Source organism: Danio aesculapii, chromosome 20 (assembly GCF_903798145.1).
Source record: "Danio aesculapii chromosome 20, fDanAes4.1, whole genome shotgun sequence".
Taxonomy (NCBI): domain Eukaryota; kingdom Metazoa; phylum Chordata; class Actinopteri; order Cypriniformes; family Danionidae; genus Danio; species Danio aesculapii.
In genome coordinates, this window is record NC_079454.1 from 6,476,319 (window position 1) to 6,500,531 (window position 24,213).

At 37.0% G+C, this 24,213-nt stretch overlaps 1 protein-coding gene across 2 annotated transcripts in view; it reads right to left on the reverse strand.

Moving 5' to 3' along the window:
- Window positions 1–2,504: 2,504 nt before the first annotated feature.
- The window catches only part of LOC130248057 (uncharacterized protein C14orf132-like), a 79,068-nt gene continuing 57,359 nt past the window's right edge, over window positions 2,505–24,213 (reverse strand). For both annotated transcript variants that reach the window (XM_056481576.1, XM_056481575.1), the window contains exon 2: window positions 2,505–3,315. In XM_056481576.1, the coding sequence (XP_056337551.1) occupies window positions 3,085–3,315 (231 nt within the window). In that variant the 3' untranslated portion in view covers window positions 2,505–3,084. The remainder of the gene's footprint in view (window positions 3,316–24,213) is intronic.

A 24,213-nucleotide genomic window follows, 5' to 3' on the forward strand; every position in this document is an offset into this window, starting at 1 on the left:
TACGAATTGCCGTGAGATTGTGTTGGGTGAGACACTAGATGCGTCCCCTATGTCCCTCTGATGGAGTAAAAATATAGCGAGGAGCCCTTCCAAATTAAACGCAGTGCATGACACCAAACAACTAGCTTTCTCAAAGGATCATGGCCCAAAGTTTCCATAATGAACATGTATTGTATGCTCCCTGATTTTACTGTGCATTGTGGGACTTTTCAGGAAGCGAGTTTCAGTGTACTGAATAAAAAATGTTGTGGTGTGAGAGCCCTGAAAACGGCTGACTCCCCAATCAGTCCTCTGATTACTGAATAAGGAAGCTGATCCCAATGCACCCTGCATTCTGCATACTGAAATGTTTATAATCGAAGCCCTTACATTAAATCTGTTCATACAAACTAAACATGTATGAATTACATGGTTTTATTCAATTTAAGAGTATTTGAAGCATTAGGCTTTTGTGTGAACAGTTTGTAAATGGAGTTTGTGTTCTAAATATTAACCAATTTCATGTGGGTTTGAAAACACATTAGGGTGAGTAAATGAAGACAGAGTTTTAATTTTAATGTGAACTAATCAGTTAATTATTATTATTATTATTATTATTATTATTGTTGTTGTTATTATTATTATTATTATTATATATTTTTTTTATTTATTTTTTTTTTTCAGCGGAGATTATTGGTCCTGTAATTTCATTTGTAGATTAAGGCTTTGGAACACAAATAAAAATAAAATAAAATAAGTTCATATTAATTCATTTCTGAAAGACTTTCCCAAAGTCTGTTTGGACAGTTTCTTAGAGCTGGAAGGCAGTAGAGATGTTCGCAGGTGTCTGATGGTGGAATAAGAAGCGCAGCCTCCCAGACAGCCTGAAACAGTCACCATAGCAACCCCCATCTTTTATGCTGAGCTCATTAAAAGCAAAGCTTTGACCTCCACCAAAAACAAGCTGCACTTCCTCAATTGAGGGAGACTGGGGATTTATCTTTATGAAATCACTAACGGGTTTTATTTAAAAACGTGTGATGAATTCCTAACTCATACTTAAATTAAAATGGGTGATTGTACAATAGGGTTTTTTTCATGTTGCACTTAACCCTGGGTCACTGTTGGTCTAAACGTCAATTTTAACTCTGCGTAAAGGAATGTTTAACTGAAAAAGTGGGATTAGCAGTTTTTATGATGGGTTATGAAACCCTGACCAAATGTCCTGCCAACCATGTATAATGTGGTTCATGCACCATTAGATTTGATGCCTTCAAGTCAAGTATCATATATATGGAAGTACCATATTTACAAGTTAAATACACATGAATAAAAAAAAAAAATATATATATATATATATATATATATATATATATATATATATATATATATATATATATATATATATATATATATATATATATATATATATATATATATATATACACATATATATAATTAACAGTTTTAATAGAATATGTCATTTTCGTTATTATGTGTATTTATAGGCAAGTTGAAAACATATATTATATTACATATATTATACTACACCTTATGTCATAATTATGGATTATCAACTTGTAAATACGAACTCCTCAGGATGACTTGAACAAATGCTAAATGCTTACTGGCAGCCAATCCCCAGCAGACACAACGTCATAAGACGTTAATATTAGGTTGGATTTAGTTCACCAGCATCTAAGGACAATGTTATTTTGACGTCCAATAACGATGTTAAATGACGTCGATATTTTGTTGATTTTCAGTTGTGTTGTAAAGTGACCAAATCCAACATCAAACCAACATCTTAAACCAATGTCATACTGACGTCAAATACTGATTTTTATTCATCAAGTAAGGCAACCAAAACCTAATGTCTGATAGATGTCATATTGGTTACGTCAACACAACATCAGGCTGTGACATCATTAAACGTTGATATTTTGTTGTTTTTAGGTTGCATTAAAAAGTAAACAAAATGCAATGTCTGATGATGGACATTGACGTTGGCCTGACGTTGGGTTCTGATGCATCCCGATTTTCATTTCCAAACAAAATGCAATGTCATATGACGTTGGGGTACAATGTCATGTTGACGTCCTGTGCCTGCTGGATCAGTACAGTCATTTAGTGTTTGTACTGGCTTTCATACACTAAATTAAATGAGGAAGAGGCTGTTTCATTCTTACCATTATAGTCTATTAGGAAAAGCTTGACTGCAGTTGGCAATATATAATATACTCTGTTTCAGGTTCCATGCTGTGTCTGTCCAATCAGTGACACTGACACTGCAATATGCAAATAAAGATGTTAACCAGGGTTTGTGTGCTGTATGTACAATGTAAAATGTCACTATACCCAGCATTAATTGTTAACCCCTGGTAAACTATAATCATTATGAAACCCGAAGCAAAAAGATTCAGTTTAGAGGGGGGGGGGGGGGGGGGGGGTTATAAAGCTCCAGTGTGGAGAATTATAAGAGATTGTCTTCAAATTGACGTGTCTTGGGGGCAATATGTGAATATTCAAATAAATCAACCATGATATAATAAATAAATGCCCCATAATTAAATACAATTGTAAGTGCTTACTATATTTATATGTCTCTGACAAAGTGTTCTGTTCCCTGCACTTACATACTGATGAATTTTATTTTATGGTTACTTCACCAAATTAGATTCTGGATTCATTTCAACTTCCTAATCGCCGCTCTAGTTGGATGACTTTCATAGACTAGCATTTGCCCTCTAGACATTTAAAGCTTTACAACATCATCGGATATCACATACTAAAAGCAAAACACGTACAAATCGTTTGGCAGTATTGGTCACTATAGTCGGAAAAAACAAGAGACGTGTTTTTTTTTTCCGTTTAGCAATAAACAATCTAGTTAAAAAGTTTCCATCATGAAAACACCAATTAATTAAAAAATAATTTCTAAATACCCTTCTGTGTTAATAAAATGATCAAATAAACAACTAAGACTGCGCACATTTTTTTTTTCGTTAAAAAATGCGCACAGTGTTTGTTTAATGAGGCCCTCGAGTTCCGTTATTTTGGGAGACTCAAATATGAAGCCTCCAACGTTCATTTCGTTTGCACAGATCAGAACGTGAAGGCGTAGACGACTCCGACCACTACTATGTTGCCGATGGTGGCAGTAATGGCGATCCACAGCCATATGGCGTCCCGGGACATGGGCTGTTGCTCCTCCTGCTGGCTGTGAGCAGCCAGAGCGGCGGCGTGGACACTTGCAGAGGAGTTGAAGAGCGAGTGATCCGTGCTGTAGTCATCGTGAGGCGACGAGTCCATGAAGGCTCCTGTCATCACCGGGATCTAAGATGGAGAAAGGCAGAGGAGCACACGACCAAATGATTCCATTAGTAACACTCGGATGTGCATTGTGGTCTGGTTTTATCGACATCCTGCAAAAGTGAAATCCCTGCTAGGCACAATTACGGCTCAAGATCATATCTGGAAGTGCACTTAGATTGGTTTGGTTCTGCCCTGGAGAGGGCAGGAATAATTGTACCATGTAATGTTTTCAGATAAATGTTTACTTGAGATATCTTTTTACTCAAATATTTTGACATGTTAGCAGATAATGTAAATTAAATCTAGGACCTAACTGAGTAAAATATTATGAAGAGGGAAGTGACAAAGACAAGATTTACATTAACCCTTAAAGAGAGAAACAAAAAAAATAAGTATTGTTCTTAAATGTTATGTAACTTTTGATGCGCTGATCTGATCCGCACAATTCAAAGATTGGCATAAATTTTCAGCTTTCCATCAATGTAACACATCACCTTTAGAGGCTCCGGAATCAGTGTGGTTACGTCATCACATTTTGACAGCGCTGATTTGACAAAGGAACTCACATGGCTTGCGTCTCCAGACAAACCAGACCTGATTTATTGATGCATTGTCCCTCCTCCATGCCCAGATTGGTTCAAACTCGCTCTCTCTCAACCAATAAGCATAAGTTTTCTTTTGTGGACCACCAATCAACACGTTATTGGTGAATTTGAACAGCCAGAATGAGAAATAAAGGCTGTAAATTAAAGTAAGAAAAGAAAAAAGCAGTTTTGCATAAAATCACTGTCATACTAAGTATTTTTGCATGCACAACAGCACAAAAACATGACAAAACAGTGACACAGCAAAGAAGAAGTGCTGGTCTTGCTTTTTTTCAAAGGACGCAACTGGCGGTGCGGCTGTTTGTGTGCAGCGCAAAGCACATATGGTGCAGAGCGCAGAATTATTGAGATCGATTCGTTCAAAGACAACACATGTAAGTAATTTTAGCATATTGTTTCTCATTCTTCGCAGTTTAGGATAATTTATTGTGTTCGTGTTCGTGAGGTTTGTCCATTTTTGTGCAGAAGAGTTTAGATGCGTTGTATAAAAAAATTTTGCATGTCTTTTTTATTGCAGGCGAGTTTAGTTTACATGTATTGCATAAAGGTTTGTTTGCTGATCCCATTATATTTGCTAAACATTGTAATGGAATTTAGTGGAGCAATGTACATGATTTGCTATAGCACAAATGGTAGAGCATTGCATTAGCATTGCAAAGGTTGGGGGTTTGATTCCCAGGGCAAGTAAGAATATAAATGTGCTTCATCCATTTTGTTGATGATAAAAGCATCTGCCAAAATGTGTAAATGAGCATAAATAAATATAATAAATTCTTACTAGAGAAGAGCTATAAATGATAATAAAATACCACTACTACGATTACTACTAACAACAACAACAATGAATTTTGTTTCCTGAACATAACTGTTCTCCTGCTACATGCCTATGTGTGTAATACTCCTCTGTGCATGTTGTTGTTTTTTTGTCCAATGAGGGGAAAAACAACAGTACCAGAAGAATCTGTTCCTGTGTTCATTTTATAATTTATCATTCACATGCAAAATCACATCATTTACTTTTTTTTAGCAAAGAAGATGAGACGAATCCAGTGCCCACAGTCAGCAAGTTTACTAAGGCTGAAGGAGAAGCCATTGATGGTCAAAGGTTCCAGCTGAGGAGCAACAGGGCCATCACCATATCCATGCTGGCACATAAAACCTAAGGATGGTCCATATTGAATCTAGTTTAGTTTATACTATTTATAGTGTAGTAAATATTTATATCTAAAATTTTTACTGAGGATTTGCACCATGTTTATTTGGACTTTGAAGCATAATTTCTTATTTTTCTTATTTTCTTTTTTTTCCTTTTTTGCTTATGGTAACTGAAAATATATCATTTGGAAAAAGTCAAACTTGCTTCAGTGTTCTGTTATTTTGGACCAATCTTTCTGTTTAGTTCATTCCCTGAACATTTGGGCATATACTGTACATTGTCAGTAAATAAAATGCACTAGTTTTTTTCCCACTGAAAAAATGCCTTAGAATAACATTAAAATAAATTGCTATAACTTGCTTAGGGAATGGTGGATGTAGACAAAATGAATGTTGGATGTATAAAACATCCTAGCATAACTTTCTAAAGAAACAAAAGCAAACTTCAAGAGATTTTGTTTGTGTTAGCTGTGGAAAATGCTACATTTTTTAATAGTTTTTCTTAAAATTCTTTAAAATTTATCTTTTTTTGTCATAAAATGTCAAATTGGAATTTTTAAGGATAAAGATTGAAACTTTAGCTTGTCCTGTTTAAAATGATATATGACACCTGATGCTGACTGCTAAAATAAGTTAGAGAAAGCTAAAAATGCAAGCATCTTGGGCATCTACATTGTCAGTAAATAGAATGTTCAATTTTTTTCACTGAAAAACGCCTAGAATAATATTGGAATAAAATGCTATAATTTACTCAGGGAATGGTGGATGTAAACAATTTATTTGGAAGTATAAAACATAATAGTGTTATTTCTAAAGAAAAAAAAACAAACTTCATGAGATTTTGTTTGTAATATCTACAAAATGCCACTTTTTTTTTAATCGTTTTCTTAAATTCTAGAAAATTTTCTTACTGTTCATATGTTTTGGACCAAAAATATTTTAGACTGGACCTTTAAATGATACAGATTGAAGCTTCAGGTTCTCCTGTTTAAAATAATATATGACACTTGAGGCTGACTGCTAAAATAAAGATAAAACTGCTTTTTAAAAAAAATCATTTAGGCCCATTAGGTGACCACAAAATAGATCTAGGTCTTTAAGGGTTAATTGTTAAAATTTATGCAATGCTACCGTCTAATGTCTTTTATTTTGTGAAATGTAATTAACATTTAAAATCCCTTAATGTTAATATTTGAATTTAATTGTACACACACTAGAAACAAGGCTAAATAAGGGCTGTCAGTAAAATTGAATACTGTAAATAGAATAGCCCAAAACTAGTCTAGTCATCAAATACACAGAGAAAGACTTCACATGTGTAGTCTTTCATTTCTGTTATGGCTGCATGATATTGGAAAAATGTAACATTGTAAGGTTTTTTGGCGATATATATTGCCATATGAATAAAATTTCACCAGATGACTTAATATCTCTATTTGGAAAAATTGAGAGTGCATCTTCATAAAATCTAATAAACAATCTATTACATTTTTGGGGTCCTCCGACACATTTTCATTGTGTTCTGTGCTATTTGCAGTGCATTTCTATATTTGAATGTGTTGTGAGTGTTTTCATGCATAACAATCTATAAATACAATCCAGAAAAAGATACAGTTGAAATAAAGTGTTTCATCGTATCTAGAGTCTAACGGTATTCAAGTAAAGTAATTGAATTATAACAAGAAAAATAATTTAATAAAGTTAGTCGTTGTTAAAGTCACAAATGGTACAATTTCTTATGCCTGAATGCTTTTAAAATCATTATACAATCCCAGGCATCAAAAACACAAGCAAATGATAAATTATAATACAAACTCAACATTGCATATCCTACAATGTGACTATTGCGAAGGATCACATCGCGATATCAATGCTGAAACCATATTCTGTGCAACCCTAATTTGTTTAGGTGATGACTAGTCTAGTTTGGGGCTATTCTTAGATGTCTGTTAAATATTTACTTACAGCCCAAATTTTGCTTTGTTTTGGCAAAAACATCTATGTTTAGACCTCTGCTAGACTTCTTTTACACACAAACAGATGCACGCACACGCAAACAAGCTTGCTGGAGTCATACTGTATATTGGTGCATGGTTTTGCAGAAACAAAGACAAGTCTTGGTTATTGTGAAACCATTAAAATTCTGCAAGGAATAAGCAAATGTTTAATGTTGTGGAAGGGTTGTGCAGACCTGCTCCTGGAGGGTTGTCTATCCTCAGGCCCTGAGGTTCACTGAAAACTTATAAACAAGAGTTCTGGAGCAAAAATGAGCAGGGCTGTGCCCCTCCAGGAGTAAGACTGGAATCCCTGATTTATGTTTATATTAATAAACTATGAATTATATAGAGGAAGCACATAATAAAGCCTGATTCTCTTAGAGCAGCATAAATGGATGGTTTTTTTTGAGTAAACAATATTCAGGCTTAATTCTTGCACGGACCAATTTTTTCAGTTCATAAGATCTCAGTATCACCGGGAGCTTCATCAAAGAATTGAATCTACAGTATAAATGCACTTAGACTAACATCTAATATCATTAAATATTAAGTGTCTGCATATGATTAATATTAATATGATTTCTTTTATACATTTTCTTGACTTATATATTGCTTGTTCTATGGTGGGCTTTGCTAAACAGGCCAACACAAGACTATTAACTATTTAACTATGTTAACTAATTAACTAATAATCCTTTTAATTTGAAAAAAAAAAAAAAAGTTTCATTTAAAAAGAATCTGAAATCTGGTAAAAAACAACAACAGCAAAAAAAACTATGAAACCTGTTTAGTGAGTCGCCACTGAGGGGGCAATCTGATTGAAGCCATGTGATTCATGGATTTTATGGTATTACACAGATCACCCTACAGCTGAGAACACTTAGAGTTGAAAAAAAAATTCAAAATTGAAACTGTAATTATATAACAAAGCCCTGTTTACTGAAATCACATGACCTTGCCAATTTGATGTGCTCTAAATAAATATTCATAAAAGTTTTGTCTGATCGCTTCCTGAAGCAAGTAACCGACTCATATTTTTATTATTCAGTTTCAGTTAAAATAGTAAACAAAGGACCACCATTTTAGCTAAAAATGCATTTTAAAGGACACATGAAGCTAAAATTTTAGATGTTAGTATTACAATAGATAGTTTTAAAGATATTTATAAGCTATTGTGCTACAAAACAGTGACAAAACTTGCATTTAGAACACATAAAACCCAATATAAACCACCAAAGCCTGCAGTTTGTCAATTATGCCTAAATGGATCAATGATTTTTTTGACATCACCTCATACTTTCTCATGAAATCTTCTGACAAATCAAATGCTCTATAGCAGGGGTGCTGTTAGATAAATACATTTTATTCATTTCCATATATTCTATTTATATTCATTTTATATATGTGTACTTTTAAAGGAACCCACCTTTAATGTTAAATGTGTGTGCTTTTTGATATAATCACACGCTCAACTGTAGTTTCAATCAGTTGAATGGTTGGAATGTGCCAGTTGCAGGAATATTGTGCTGACAATGATTTGATTATATGATCAATATGATTCTACCAAACACACTGTTTAGACCAATGATTAAAGACAATACATCATCATCTGTTTGTATGCCTGTATATAAACTGGACTCAAAGGACTGCCCTTTGAGCTGCCCGAATGGAATCTCTTGTGTTCGTTCTGTATTGTTCCCTTCTAAAGCTACGGTCACACCGGGCTTTGAATGTGCGAAATTCTGTCGTGTGGCGCTGCGAAAAGGGGCGGGATTAAACAAGATGATTAGACATTAAAAAAGCCAACGATTGCTCCAAGTTTTAAATTTCTGTCCAGAGAGGTCCTGTTTTGATCCTCAACTGGTCTCATGCAGTCAAGTGAGGTGATTTAGCAGGTCAGAGTTCACCAAGCTTGAACTTTGCACTGCAGCAACCTCCAAAACTTAATGCATGACCCCGCGTTTCCGGTCTGACGCATTCGCGTGCGTATGAATGGAAGTCTATGGGAGGAAGAGTCAAGTGTGACCGCAGCTTAATCCTTCATAATGAATCTTCCTGAGTCTTGGAATAAATTTTGATCCTGACAGGTGACCAATCCTGTTCCTGGAATTCTACCTCCGCACAGAGTTCAGCTGCAACAATAATCGAACACATCTGTCTTTAATGAACTTTAATTGCTCCTTTAGGTCCTACTTAGTTGTTTAGTTGTGTTTGATCACAGTTGGAGCAACACTCCGCAGGAAGGTAGATCTCCAGGAACAGGATTTGGGCACCCCTGCTCTTATGTATCTGTCATGTCCGCCCCCTTTAAGATGCTTCTCATTTGTGTTGCATCTGAAATCACATACTTCCATACCATATAGTACATTAAAAACATGCAAGCCGAGTAGTATATCCTAATATATAAGTATATAAGTATAAGTATAAGTATATAAGTATATATAAATATATACTAGTACCCGGATGACCTATTACTTCCGCAGAGATTCTGAAGTGTGCATCCGATGGATGATAAGCTATCCCACAATACACAGTAAGAGAATTCATGAATGGAAGTGAAGCAACGCAACTGATGTGGGTAGGTCACGTGATCATGACAAAATGGCGGATGTAGTACATTCCAGTTTCATTCATACTCACATTCATACTATATAAAATGTATTTTTCTAATGGTCGTGTAAGACATTTAAATTCAAATGCAGTACCTACACTAGTAGTAGGCGATTGTGGGTGCAGCCTTGCTTTTTCAGTTGATGCGCTTGAGCTCAACCACTCTCACTGGCAGAGCTGTGATATTGTCTGCGCTACTATATGTCCCACCCTCTCTTCCTGTTTCATTCATTCATTTTGTTTCGGTTTAGTCCCTTTATTTATCAGGCATGGAATAAACCGCCAACTTAATCAGCATATGTTGCATATAAAAAACATATTCTGCATATGTTTTTTACGCAGCGGATGCCCTTCCAGCCACAACCCAACACTGGGAAACACCCACACACTCTTGCATTCACACACATACACTACGGCCAATTTAGCTTATTCAATTCACCTATCCCACAGGTCTTTAGACTGTGGGGAAACCCGAGCACCCAGAGGAAATCCACGTGAACATGGGGAGAACATGCAAACTCCACAGAGAAATGCCAACTGATAATACTGCCATCTTAAGTCTTTTACACAAAGACATGGACCTATCATCCTACCACAGTGAAATCGATAATTTCATTCAGTGGTGTGACAAGAACTGTCTTGTGTTAAATGTAAAAAAGACACAAGGAATGATCCTTGAGCCAAGAATTGTATCTGAACATAGGCCTGTGATCATTAAAGACACAGTGATACAGCAAGTTACATCTTACAGATACCTGGGGTTCTACTGTATATGGATCGTGTTTTTTGTTGGACAACACACATTGACAGCTTGTGCATACAACTACAACAGAGGCTTTATTCTTTAAGAAGACTAAGATTGTATGGGGTCGGTAGCAATATTTTGCTTGTTTTTTTACCATTGTTTTATTTATTTTATTGTCTGCTTTGAGCAACGTTGTAGCACCTTTTTGCCCAAGACAACTTTTCTCTCGAGGACAAATAAAGTTTATGGTATCCTATCCTTGCCAGTGGCGGTTCTAGATCAGAGTAACTGGGGGGCCGGGGGGCCACTTGTACACACTTCTAACATTCAAGTACATCAAGGCACATTGTTGCACCTGTAAACTTTAACAGATAGGCCTACAATTGAGGTCAATTTATTTTGCCCTCCCATTCATTTAAAATAATGTTTCGCAAGTGATTAACATTAACCTAGAAAATCAAAATTTTCACTGTTTCCTATAAAAAAAACAATTCTTCTGAAGTCATAATAAGTCTTATTTCTTATTGTTTATTTCTTGAATTAAAAGCAGTTTTAATTGAAAAAAAAAAACAATTTTAAGGTCAGTATTATTAGCCTCCTTAAGAAATATTTACCGTATATTTTTTGATATACACAACAAATCAGTTACAAAATAACTTGACTAATTATTCCAACTTTCCTAGTTAACATAACCTAATTAAATCTTTCAATTACAATTTAATATGTATCAAAGACTATAGAATACTTACTTTGTCTAAATACAACTATCTTGCAATATAACTAGTAACATATTATGCACTGACTGTCACCATGGGGAAGATAAAAAGAAATTAGTTAGTTAAACTATTCTGTTTAAAAATGTGTTGTAAATAAATCGTGTTTAAAGACTCGTGCTTTATGTCACGACGGAAATCAAAAATGAATGAAGGCAAAACTAAACGAGTTGAATATTACTTTTACATGAGCGTGACTGAAAACTACATTTGATCAATGTGTTACATCTGTTCTCCGGTATTAGCCGACTGTTTGTAAATTCAAGACTTCATTTCCTAACGTAAAACTATGTATATTTAATTTCTGATTAATAATAGCCTCTGCATGGCCGAGGACTTCCTATATTAAAAGTGTTGAAATCTCTATTGAAAACAGAAGTCTAATATAATCAACCGTGGACATTTTGACAGTGTTTTACAACATGAACATGACTGAAGTTGAACCTTATTACCTGTGTCAATTTGGGGGTTAACTTCTGATGAACTGATGCACGCAGCACCGTCAGTGACAGAGAGAGCAAGTTCGCGCGAAAGCAGAGGGAGCGAGTGCCGGAAAGAGCGAGCGTGTGACACCTAGAGTGCGCGAGAGAGGCCTCAGTCATATCTCAGCAGTCTGCCACCGATGGCTGATCTCGCTTCTCCGTGGCATTTTGACACAAAAATACGCGTCCAAATTTAGGGGGGCCAAGCTTGTTGACACGGAGGCACCAGCTCCCCCTGCTACCCCGACCGCCACTGCTTCTTGCTGTGGGGCGATTGTGTGACCCACTGCGCCACCATGACGCCCTCTTCATGTTTCAATTGATATTAAATTTAGTCAAATTTCGAATATAGTCCGAATATGTATAGTCCAAATTCGAATAAAGTCCTTCACAATACCTTTAAAGGGAACATAGTTTACCTCTTTTTTATGATTTAATATTAATATTATGGCTCTTCTGAGTGTGCCAGTTTAGGTTCAGTTTAAAACACAATTCAGATTTTTTATTATGTGTTTAAAAGTGTCATGTTGGGGGCGTGTCCACAGTTCGCTGATTTATGGGTGTGTTGCTTCACATGTAAATTAGTTTCGGCTTCCCGCCAACGTAACAAGGGGGCGGAGCCATGAGCTCACCCGCTCTGCGTTTGTTACAGAGTCTGACAGGCAGACGGAGAAGGAGAGGATCACCATTCAGTCGTACATGTACAACTCTGACACAGACCAAGCAGAGTACAAAATCATTTGTGTCTTTGTACAGTTTTACAGCCAACTGTGTGCTAGTTTCAAGTGCCGAGCTTGTACACAGAAACTAATAACCACGCACACTGAATTAACTTTGACTGAGGCACCGGATGCGCCGCTCGAAGCCGCGACACGGCACACCAGACACTCTCTGTGGCGCACCAGAAGCATGAAGTGTCCCGAATCATCGCGCCACGCATTTTTGAATTCTAAAAATAGGTTTCTGCAGCGGTCCGCGGCGCCCAGCCATCGACTTGAGTGTACCCTGATAGAAACCTATGTTTAGAATTCTAAAACGCATGCTAGTTAAGATCACAGGGAGCTTCTGGGATCGCGAGAAATGCAAACGGCTGAAGTATAAGGTAGACTCAATGAGAAGTACACATGTTTGCAAACCTACCTAAAGATACATCCAATAATTCCGATTAGAGCGATAATGTGGAGAATATTGCTCTTGTGTTGAGCCCAATGAGCCTTGCATCTAAAAATAGAGCTAGGGTGTTCCTTTAGTGATATTGCTTCGACTCACGCTGAAAATGGCGGACGTGAATCAACAAACTGAGGATATGATGACGCGCCTGTCAATCAATATTGGTGGGCGGGGGGACCGCTCTCCTACGTCAGGTAGCGGTCGATTTGAAAACAGCTCCAATTGGTCCACCGTTTTTTATGTTGTTAAATTGAAAAAAAAGCACTGGGTGTGCTTATATCACCCCAATATGACAGTCTATACACCATACATGCACATATGTCTGTCCAAACAGCTTGAAAAGTAGATTTTTTACCATAGGTGCCCTTTAATGTTCTACTGGAGAAAAAAAATGCACCTACATCTTGAATAACAAGACAGTGAGTAAAGTAGTTTTTTTTTGGTGAAAACTACTACTTAATGCCCTAATTCAATGAATTTGATTTTAAATTTGACCAAAATTGGTCTGAAAATTAAAACTTCACAAACAATTTCTCAAAGTAATCAATGGAGAGTCCAAGAAAATGCTCCTGTTTAGTAATTCACAAGGCAGAACTGTCATTTGCTCAACCTTTACAACAAAATGTCGCCCAATATACGGATTGACGATTAAAGGGAAAAAGTGAACAACAGCGAATACCAATTCTGGCTATTTTCAGAGATGTGTCTGAACTCTTTCAGGACTGATCAAAACCTGCATTGGGCAGTAAAAAAAAAGAGTCGACAGTCTCTGCTGAGTTGAGATGAAAAGACCCAACGACCAGGGTAAAAATATCACAAAGGACCAAACATCTCTTCTGTTCAGCCTGACATGCACACCAGTCTGAGATGCGGTTTAGGGTGTTCACGGTTACAAGCTACACACTTCACAGACACACACACACACACACTGAGAAGCTTGTACTGTATGGCAGCTGCTGACAGATGAGAATAAGGACTGATGGAGGCAGAGACGCTGCGAATGAAGAAGGATGGCAAACTTAACAGCGTTTGAGCAGCTACAATGAACAATCATGAGCTGATAAACACAATCAAAGGTAGCAAATCAGAAAGCAGCCTTCTGAATCATCCATTCCACAGATATAATTGTTTGTAATTGTCATTTACTCATGCCTTGACACTTTTTAAACCGTATCTGCTACTAATTCAAATCATATTCAAGAAGCATATAAAATATGCATAGAAATTCAAACAGGAATGACAAATATCTGTTGCACAGGGTGTCCGCAGGATCTTAAAAAGTCTTAAACAGCCCCAATTATGCATTAATAAAGGTCATATTTTGGTTTGGTGGTCTCCAACAACAGGCTGATATGCATGCAAGGTCTAAAAACACTTTCATTGTCTTATTATATGCATTTATTTTTACCTAATTATCCCACCGACTCTCATATGATTTGTGCTAATCTGTGCTAATCTGTGCTGATTGGTCCAAGGACCCAGTCTGTTTTGAATGGTTGAATGTGTTCAGCGCGAGACAGAGAGAAACGCCCAGCACAGTTTATCAACATTGTTGAAGTAGTCTGAGTGCAGAGTATATTTGTGAACCCAATGCAGAAGTGCATTAAAGCAGTGCATTTAAACACCTGCATATTGCTCTATTCTTAACCATAACACACATTTAGCATTAATCCACACAGCGACAAAAGCTGATCTTTTTTGAAACTTGACTGACACACGTGTGTTGGAACAGCTGACGGTGGCCATAGCATCGGGAAACTGCAGTGGATCGCGAGGTCACAAACGCGTTTAAATCCATAAAGAAATCGGCACGCATCAAGTACAAATAATATTTTGTTAGAATGTTTTATTTAAGTGCATATTTATTTACTAATTAATTTGTGTATGCATTTAATTTCATCAATTTTTAATACTTAAAGGTAAATTTAAATAATTGTTTGTGTGTGTGTGTGTGTGTGTGTGTGTGTGTGTGTGTGTGTGTGTGTGTAATGGCATGCATGCATACTTCTCAAGGAAACATTTCTATTTGTTATTTAGTTTAACTTGATCAAAAGCTATTAAAATGTATAAATAATAATAATAATAATAATAATAATAATAATAATAATAATAATAATAATAATAATAATAATGAAGTAATATTACTACTACTACTACTACTACTAATAATAATAATAATAATAATAAAACCATGACAATGTGACCAAACAATGCTAAATTATTAAATTAAAAAACAAACAAAAAATCCTAATAATTTAATATTTTAGTAAATAACTATAATGCAATTTACAAAATAATGAAATAGCAATGCCACAATAATATGCTGCACTGTAAATCTAGTGTATTTAAATAATAATATATTTTCAATTCATATATGCATAATTCAATATGTCATGCTGCTGTGTATTCTGTCAGATTTGACAGCGATGGTTTGTCATTTTGCTAAAGGCAACAGCACACAAACAGTTGAATGATGGTCCCACTGGCAGGCTTACATTAAGACCAGTGAAGCGGAGCAGAAAGTAAGGCTTTTGTGTAATTTAAAATTAGGCATCTCAGAACTATTTTGAGATGTTATTTTGATGTATGACGCGAGATCAGTGATTGGCTTATCACTGAGGTCTGTGCAAAGCAGCAGCAACCGGGCAGAAATGGATTGGGCGCCGCACCTGCTGCTCCTCACTGACACAACAACTCCATCAATCTTCAAAGAGAAAAAAAACTGCTCTCGTTCATTTCAAGCAGAAAAACAGACATACACATGAATACCATTCTCTGCTGGAAAATAAATGTGGGTGCACAAAACCCTTACCATGTCCATCTACATTATTCTGTCTTCATATATATATACATATGTTTTATGCAGCGGATGCCCTTCTAGACGCAACGCATCACTGGGAAACCCATACACACTCATTCGCACACATACATTCATACACTATGGACAATTTAGCCAACCCAATTCACTTGTAACGCATGTCTTTGGACTGTGGGGGGAAACCGGAGCACTCGGAGGAAACCCACGCAGGGAGAACATGCAAACTCCACACAGAAACGCCAACTGACCCTGCCAAGGCTCGAACCAGTGACCTTCTTGCTGTAAGGCAACAACACTACCTATTGCACCACTACGTTGCCATATATATTGACAGCAGATCAATAAACTCACTACGATCAATAAACTCACTACAGTTTGACAAATACTGCAGCTGTTGGACAACATAATGTACTTTGGAGGCTTTTTTATGCCAGAATGTAGTTGTTTAGATTACAATTATGCAGTTTATTTATAAGGATAGTGCCTATTTTGAATATGTATAATTTAGGAGATACAGCGCCATCCACAAGAGGAAAAACTTTTAAACTACAACTGATCAAATCATTATAAAACTAGTAAGTGACTTTCTAAGACGACCTCTCTTTTGTATGTTGTAGTGCTGTATTTATACCATAGTAATTGTAGTGTATTGAGTGTGCAATGGTACTCACATATCAGGAATGTATGTATTTTGTATTGGCCACTCTTTGTATAACCATAAGTTACTCTTTGGTTGGCCGCCTGTTTCTACTGAGCCTCCTGTGTTTGATACTGCAGACTAGATCAGTAAACAGAAAGAAAGAAGAAATGCCCACATGTGTTTAGCGTTTTTCCTTATCGCAAACACAACAGTAATCTGGTAGTGTTTGCGTTGCTTATGCTTTTTCCGGGTTAATTATTGTGATATCCTGAATACAACAGAGAAATGCTGGGAAATCTCTGTAGACTGATGGCATTTCATGCCGTTCAGCCTTTTAATGTTTAATTATGTCTAAAATGTGAGCAAAATCACGTTTTGTCTTCACTTTAGACATTATGCTATAGAATGATTCTAATACTAGCTCTAAAGTGACGTTGGTGAATTAGCAATATCACATGAGTAGCAGTGCGATATGGCTGTATATTGTCACTGGTGGGACACTAATGCACTCGGCCTGCGGCCTTGTGCCAACACACTCTTCCCACCAGTGCCTAATATACAGCCATATCCCACTGCTACTCGTGTGATATTGCTCATTATATATATATATAAGCCACCAAGGAATGAACCACCAACTATTCCAGCGTGTGTTTTATGCAGTGAATACCCTTCCAGCTGCAACCCAGCACTGGGAAACATCCATACACTCTCGCATTTACACGTGCACTCATACACTAGGGCCAATTTTTTGTTTACCCAATTACCCTATAGCGGATGTCTGTGGGAGAACATGCCAACTCCACACAGAAATGCTAACCGGTCCAGCCAGCACTCAAACATGATCACATGATGCGATTTCATAGGTCAATGTTCTCCAAGCTTCAACTGAGGAATGCAGTGACATGTGAAACTTGTTGCACAAGCTTGCGTTTCTGGTCTGCCACGTTTGCATGCGTATGAATGGAAATCTATTGGGCGAAAAATGCAGTGTGACCTATACGTAACATGACTTAATGTAAACAGTGTGAAATATGCAGCAATCATATAATCATTTCTCACCAGAGCGTCAGCAATTCACTTATCTGAGATATCATTATGAGAAACAATCTATAGCAAATGTAAAAGGAAATGTTTAAATCTAAATGTTAATTTCAAGCTATTTTAAAAGGTGCTGTATGTAAATTTTTTTACTCTTCTAAAGCATAAAAATACCATAATCTTTGCAGATTTGCTAAGTAAACATCTGAGTATAGATTTAAGTCAAACAGATCACTGTTAAATGGAGCTGTTGCATTGTCTTTCCTCTATTAAATAATCACTTTTAAAGCTTTTCAATTTCCTCATTCACCTCTGAAGATGTTTAACTTTTAATTAAAGTCACTGATTAATCTTCAAAAAAAGAAAGACATATGCAGAGAACATGTATGCAGACATATTCTTCCATACAATAAGTCCCACACAAATTCAGTATTTTTCATGGCAGGGACAGTGGTTGAAATGAGTTGCCTGGAGCTTAATACCAATCAGAGAGCTGCATTAAGTCTTAATGATTCCCATGATTCCTGTTGCTTCCGCTCTGAGCTCAAAGATAAAGGATTCAATGGACAACTGCTAAAAGCCCAAAGGCTCACAGTAGCGAATATACGCACTCTGGAGCGCCTAATATAAATGAGATGACAAATGCAAACAAACACGCACATACTTAAAATCCATTTTTATATGGATGTCCATGATTTCTCACGCAATCTTCTTACTCAGATGCCAAAAACAAACTCATAAGCATCTAAAACACATCACTTGTGTCCTACTCTGATATGCTGGATCATCAGTTTCTCTTCCAACCAAAATACTCAAATCAGTTCTCCTGCTTTACACAGTATTTGTGATGTGTATCTTAATTTAAACCTAAATAAGCACCAAACAATAAGTACTAAACTTTTTTAGCATTTAATTAGCTGATCTTTTAATTTTAGCTGATCTAAATAATCTTATTTATTTAGCGTGTTTGGCATGCTGTCCTGGGAGAGAGCCCTGAGCTCATGAGATCCTCCAGCCCGGGGCTCCCTCCCGTTGCAGGGTGAGAGGGGAGTTTGAGCTCAGGTAGGTCTCGAGAACCCCCCTGCTTGATAATGGTGAATGTAGATTATGAATAGCTATGGAGAGAGTATGCTGAATTAAATGCTTGTCTATGGTGTCGATTTAGTTTTGTCAATTTACTTATGCTCGATGTTTTCGGTCTGTGGGAGGAAACCGGAGAGCCCGGGGAAAACCCACGCAAACACGGGGAGAACATGCAAACTCCACACAGAAATGCTGACTTGGCCAGGTAAACATCTAAGCCAGTGACATTCTTGCTGTGAGGCAATGATGTTAACCATTGGGCCTCTGTGCTGCCCTGACATGGAAAGGGGAGGAGTAGGGGTGGAAGGGGGGGGTATTCAGAACGAAGATGGCTAAGGTAGGATACTCTGGTTGTTTATAGTGATTTAGGAGTCATCTGATTTGTGGATCGTGCCTTAGCTAATGACGGACCAGCTGCTATCAATAATAAGCGTGTGCTCCTCCCGAAATTAGTTTATGAATAAACTTCACAAAATGAACATCATGCACAAATAAACAAAATGAAATAAAAAATTATTAGATTAAGATTTATAAAAAATTGTAACTGTAAGTCAGTATGATTACAAAAATAAATAGATAAATAAATAGCGTACAGCAAAATAACACTTTAGAATGTTATATTGTGGTTGGTATTTAACCTTGCTCTAAACTAATTGCTTAAAAGAATAGTTCACACACTTTACTCACTACATTTTTTTCTTTCTTCTGTTAATATAATATATATTTTGAAGAAAGCTGTAAACATGTAACAACTGACTTTCATTGCACAATCACTTCACAGCAAGAAGGTCGCTGGTTCGAGCCTCGGCTGGGTCAGTTGGCGTTTCTGTGTGGAGTTTGCAAGGTCTCTCCGTCTTTGCGTGGGTTTCCTCTGAGTGCTCCGGTTTCCCACACAAGTCCAAAGACATGTGGTATAGGTGAACTGGGTAAGCTAAATTGGCCGTAGTGTATGTGAGTGTATGAGTGAGTATGGATGTTTCCCAGTGATGCTGTGAAGGGCAACCGCTGTGTAAAACATATGCTGGATAAGTTGGTGGTTCATTCCACTGTGGCGACCCCAGAATAATAAAGGGACTAAGCCGAAAAGAAAATGAATGAATGAACATCCACTGTCTGAAACCAGTTACTTCATGTGGAAGAGACCAATCGAATTGTAACAGAAAGAATTTATCAGCTAATATCCTTTAACTCTCCTGTAAAGGGATAGTTCACCCAAAAAATGAAAAAGCACTCAGTATTTGCTCACCCTCGATTTTTTCCAAACCTTAATGGAGTTCTTTTTTCTGTTGAACCAATAAGAAGGTATTTGGAAAAATCAGTAACCACTGACTTTCGTAGTAGGGAAAACAAATACTATAGAAATAAATGATTACAGGTTCACATTTTTCAAAATATCTTCTTTTGTGTTGAACAGATGAAACGGTCACACTTTATTTTGATGGTCTGTTTGCTGAATTTAAGTTACATTGCAGCTACATGCCAACTAATTCTCATTAGATTATAAGTAGACTGTTAGGTTGGGGTTAGGGTTAGCGTAAGTTGACATGTACTTGCAAAGTTTCTTATAGTCAGTGAAATGTCTGTTTAACAGCAGTATCAACAGATGTTAAGCACACAGACTAATACTCAAATGGTCCACCAAAATAAAGTGTTACCGAAGAAACAATCCCAAACAGGATTGTGACAAGTACAGGCAGTCTTCAGTTTATTGTGAAGTGTCAAATGTTTTCAATAACTTAAGCTATTCTCAATTTTGAATAATGTTATATATGAAAATACCTGCCTGTGAACACCTTGCTTCTGACAGAGGCTTATTATACTGAGATTACACTGAGAATGGCCTGTTGTCAGTATGATGAACCCTGGATCCTCCAGATGGGTGTTATCGCTGTGCTGAAGACAGAGCACTGCCTGTACAGCAGACCTCACAGCTATTTTCTGCCCTCCCTCCATTCAAATGTCACCATTTTGAGACAAAATCTCTTTTCTGTTCAAAGCCTCACCTCTTTGTTCTCAATTCCAGTCTCAGAAAATCTCCTTTAGCAGCTTCTTTATGAACCTCTGCTTTATTATTGGTTGTGGTTCAGTCTGAGCTCTTCAGGCACTTTGGCCTTTAAGGCACCCACAAATTAAAGAAAGGCAGAGAGAAAAGCGTATCCTCGCCTTGAAGGAGACAATAGGGTTCAGAAAAAGATTTGACTTTATAAATCTCCACAGCCAGAGGACACTGGCAGATACTTTATGTGTCATACTTTTGGATTCACTCACTATATGGTGATATATCTTCTGCAGTGCTTTTTTTGCCTGCCAGTCACTATCCAGTACAATTTCAAACTGCATCTCTTCAAATTCTGCCAGTGTGGGATTTGATTAAGAGCGGCAATCCATCACTACCAATGACTGATTGCCAAAGTGATTTATTCCTGCAAATATGCTTTCAAACTTTGAATGAAAGTTCAGAATGATAAAGCACCACCAGATGGGTCAGGAAAGGACATTTCCACTCAGCTTATGATCAGATACATGAGATATCTTTGGCAGAGGATACAATATATGCCATTAGCGTTTGCAAAGGAACCTTAATAAATATTATCCCTGACACAAAGTTTTGCTACTGTTTGTAAAACTTCTTTGTAGTTGGGTTACTTAGAGTGATTGTTGGAAGTGAGTTTATCCATCATCCATCTATTTTCTTTGTTTGCCAAGATAAAACTGTCAACCTAGCCTTTAAATCACATGGCATGAGTAGCTGTTTTTCATTCATTTATTCTGCTGTGTATTGTTTTGTGTGTATTTATTTATTTATTCATTCGTTCATTTTCTTTTTAGCTTAGTCCGTTTATTAATGTGGGGTCGCCACAGCGGAATGAACCGCCAACTTATCCAGCATATGTTTTATGCAGCTGATGCCCTTCCAGCTGCACCCCATCATGGGGAAACACACTCATACACTCATTCACACACATACACTACGGACAATTTATCTTACCCAATTCTCCTATAGCGCATGTCTTTGGACTTGTGGGGAAAACCAGAGTACCACACAGAAATGCCAACTGAGGACCAGCGACCTTCTTGCTGTGAGACGACAGCGCTACCCACTGCACCTCCCCAGTAGCTGTTTTGAAATAAATCAAATGTCTGAGATTAAAAAAAAGAGACAAATGTCATGAAATGGTAATTTTTTTGGCCTGTTGTGCCTCAGAGATCTTGACCTTTCTCAGTTACTAAAAAATAATTAACTGTGCCTACATTTTTGTGCAACTCCATATCAAGGGTCACATTATATTACAAGATGCAATATAACTCTCAGGTTCCTCAAAATATGTTAAGACTTTCTAGCTCAAAGTACTTCACATATCATATGTTTTTTTTTTTGGAAGCAAAAATATTTGAATGTGTTTCTCTTTGAATGCATAGTAGTTTTTGTTGATCTTATATAGGTACTGTATAACAATATTCACTCACCGGCCACTTTATTAGGTACACCTGTCCAACTGCTCGTTAATGCAAATTTCTAATCATACAATCACATGGCACCAACTCAATGCATTTAGGCATGTAGACATGGTCAAGGTGATCTGCTGCAGTTCAAACTAAGCATCAGAATGGGGAAGAAAGGTGATTTAAGTGACTTTGAATGTGGCATGGTTGCTGGTGTCTGAGTATTTTAGAAACTGCTGATCTACTGGTGACTGGTGACACACAACTATCTCTAGGGTTTACAGAGAATCCAAGAAAAAAAATCCAGTGAGCGGCAGTTCTGTGGGCGCAAATGCCTTGTTGGTGTCAGAGGAGAATGGCCAGACTGGTTTGAGCTGATAGAAAGGCATAAGTAACTCAAATAAGCACTCGTTACAACCGAGGTATGCAGAAGAGACAAACAACACGTCCAACCTTGAGGCGGATGGGCTACAGCAGCAGAAGGCCACACAGAGTGCCACTTCTGTCAGCTAAGAACAGGAAACTGAGGCTACAGTTTGCACAGGCTCAACAAAATTGAACAATAGAAAATTGGAAACACGTTGCCTGGTCTGATGAGTCTCGATTTCTGAGGAAGCATTCAGATGGTAGGGTCAGAATTTGGAGTCAACAACATGAAAGGATGAATTCATCCTGCCTTGTATCACCGGTTCATGCTGGTGGTGACGGTATAATGGTGTGGGGGATAATTTCTTGGCACACTTTGGGCCCATTAGTAGCAACTAAGCATAATGTCAATGCCACAGCCTATCTGAGTATCGTTGCTAACCATGTCCATCCCTTTATGAGCACAGTGTACCCATCTTCTGATGGCTACTTCCAGCAGCATAAAGTGCCACATCATAAAGCGTGTATAATCTCAGACTTGTTTCTTGAACATGACAATGAGTTCACTGTACTCAAATGGCCTCCACAGCCACCAAATATCAATCCAATAGAGTAACTTTGGGATGTGGTGGAACGGGAGATTCGTATCATGGATGTGAACTAATATGAACCAAAATCTCTAAGGAATATTTCCAGTACCTTGTTGAATCTATGCCATGAAGGATTAAGGCAGTTCTGATATATAACAATATACGATTAAAAAAAATACATCTATTTAACAAGCATTCGAGTAGGAAATAACTTGAATAGTTTTGTTTTGCTTCATAATCATGTGAACACATGATTTTTCCTGCAAATAAAATTATAAAAAAATAAATAATAATTCTTTGAAAAGAAAAATCTGTAGTGAAACTTTCTTTCATTGATTATTAAACTTTGCAAATAACCCATAAATTACTTAAATCTGTTGAACGCCTTGTTTTAACTTTTTTTTTTACATTCTGAACATTGAAGTTCTGAATATTGAAGAATTTTTTACGCTCAAACAGCAGCATTTTGCTTTAGGTGAAGTGTCAAAGCCTAAAAAGTAAAGTACACCATCAAGTGAATGGAAGCACAGGTCATTAAATAAAGTAACTAAATCAGGTACAGGTGTGGAACATCATCAGTAACCATAGTAACAAATGAAAAAATTTTTAGAAATATAAAGCCTGGTTCACACTACGATTTTTAATAATCCTAAACGATTGTAGCTTGTCAGATTGCTTTCATATTAGGGCTTGGTGGTATGTCCGTAAATTTTTTGTATTATTTTGTGTAAGCCAAAAAATTTAAATAAATTTGTGTTGCTAATTTACATACAGCATGCATGAGGCTAAGACAGTCGCTCAATGGGAGACTGTACAAACCACTGAACGCAAGACTGAAGGAAACACTGGGAGTCTGTAAATACATGGAAAAGAACAAACACAGATGAGAAGGGCTCAAAAGAAAATCCTGAGCAGGAGGAGAAACTCATTATTAAAAGAGGTGCTAAATCAGTTTTGTGGACTTGGTTTGGATTTGTGAAATCTGACACAGAGCTGGAAAACAGGATTTGCAAACTGTGTCATGCTAATGTACTCACTAGCAGCAGTAGCACAAGCAATCTGTTTCACCACTTTAAAATGACATAAGATGCAAGTGGTTGATCAGCCAATAACTACAAATGAGCTCAAGTTCAAACCACTTTGGCTGGGTGTTTTACTAAAGCTGTGCCATATGGAAAAACAACCCCTTGAGAGAGATAGCAAAAACATAAGAGGTCTGGCCAAAACAACAGTTTGGAACATTTATAAAAAGAAAGAACGCACCAGTGAGCTCAGCAACACCAAAATACCTGGAAAGACCACAGAAACAACTGTGGTGGACGACCAAAGAATTCTATCCCTGGTGAAGAAAACACCCTTCACAACAGTTGGCCAGATCAAGAACACTCTCCAGGAGGTAAGTG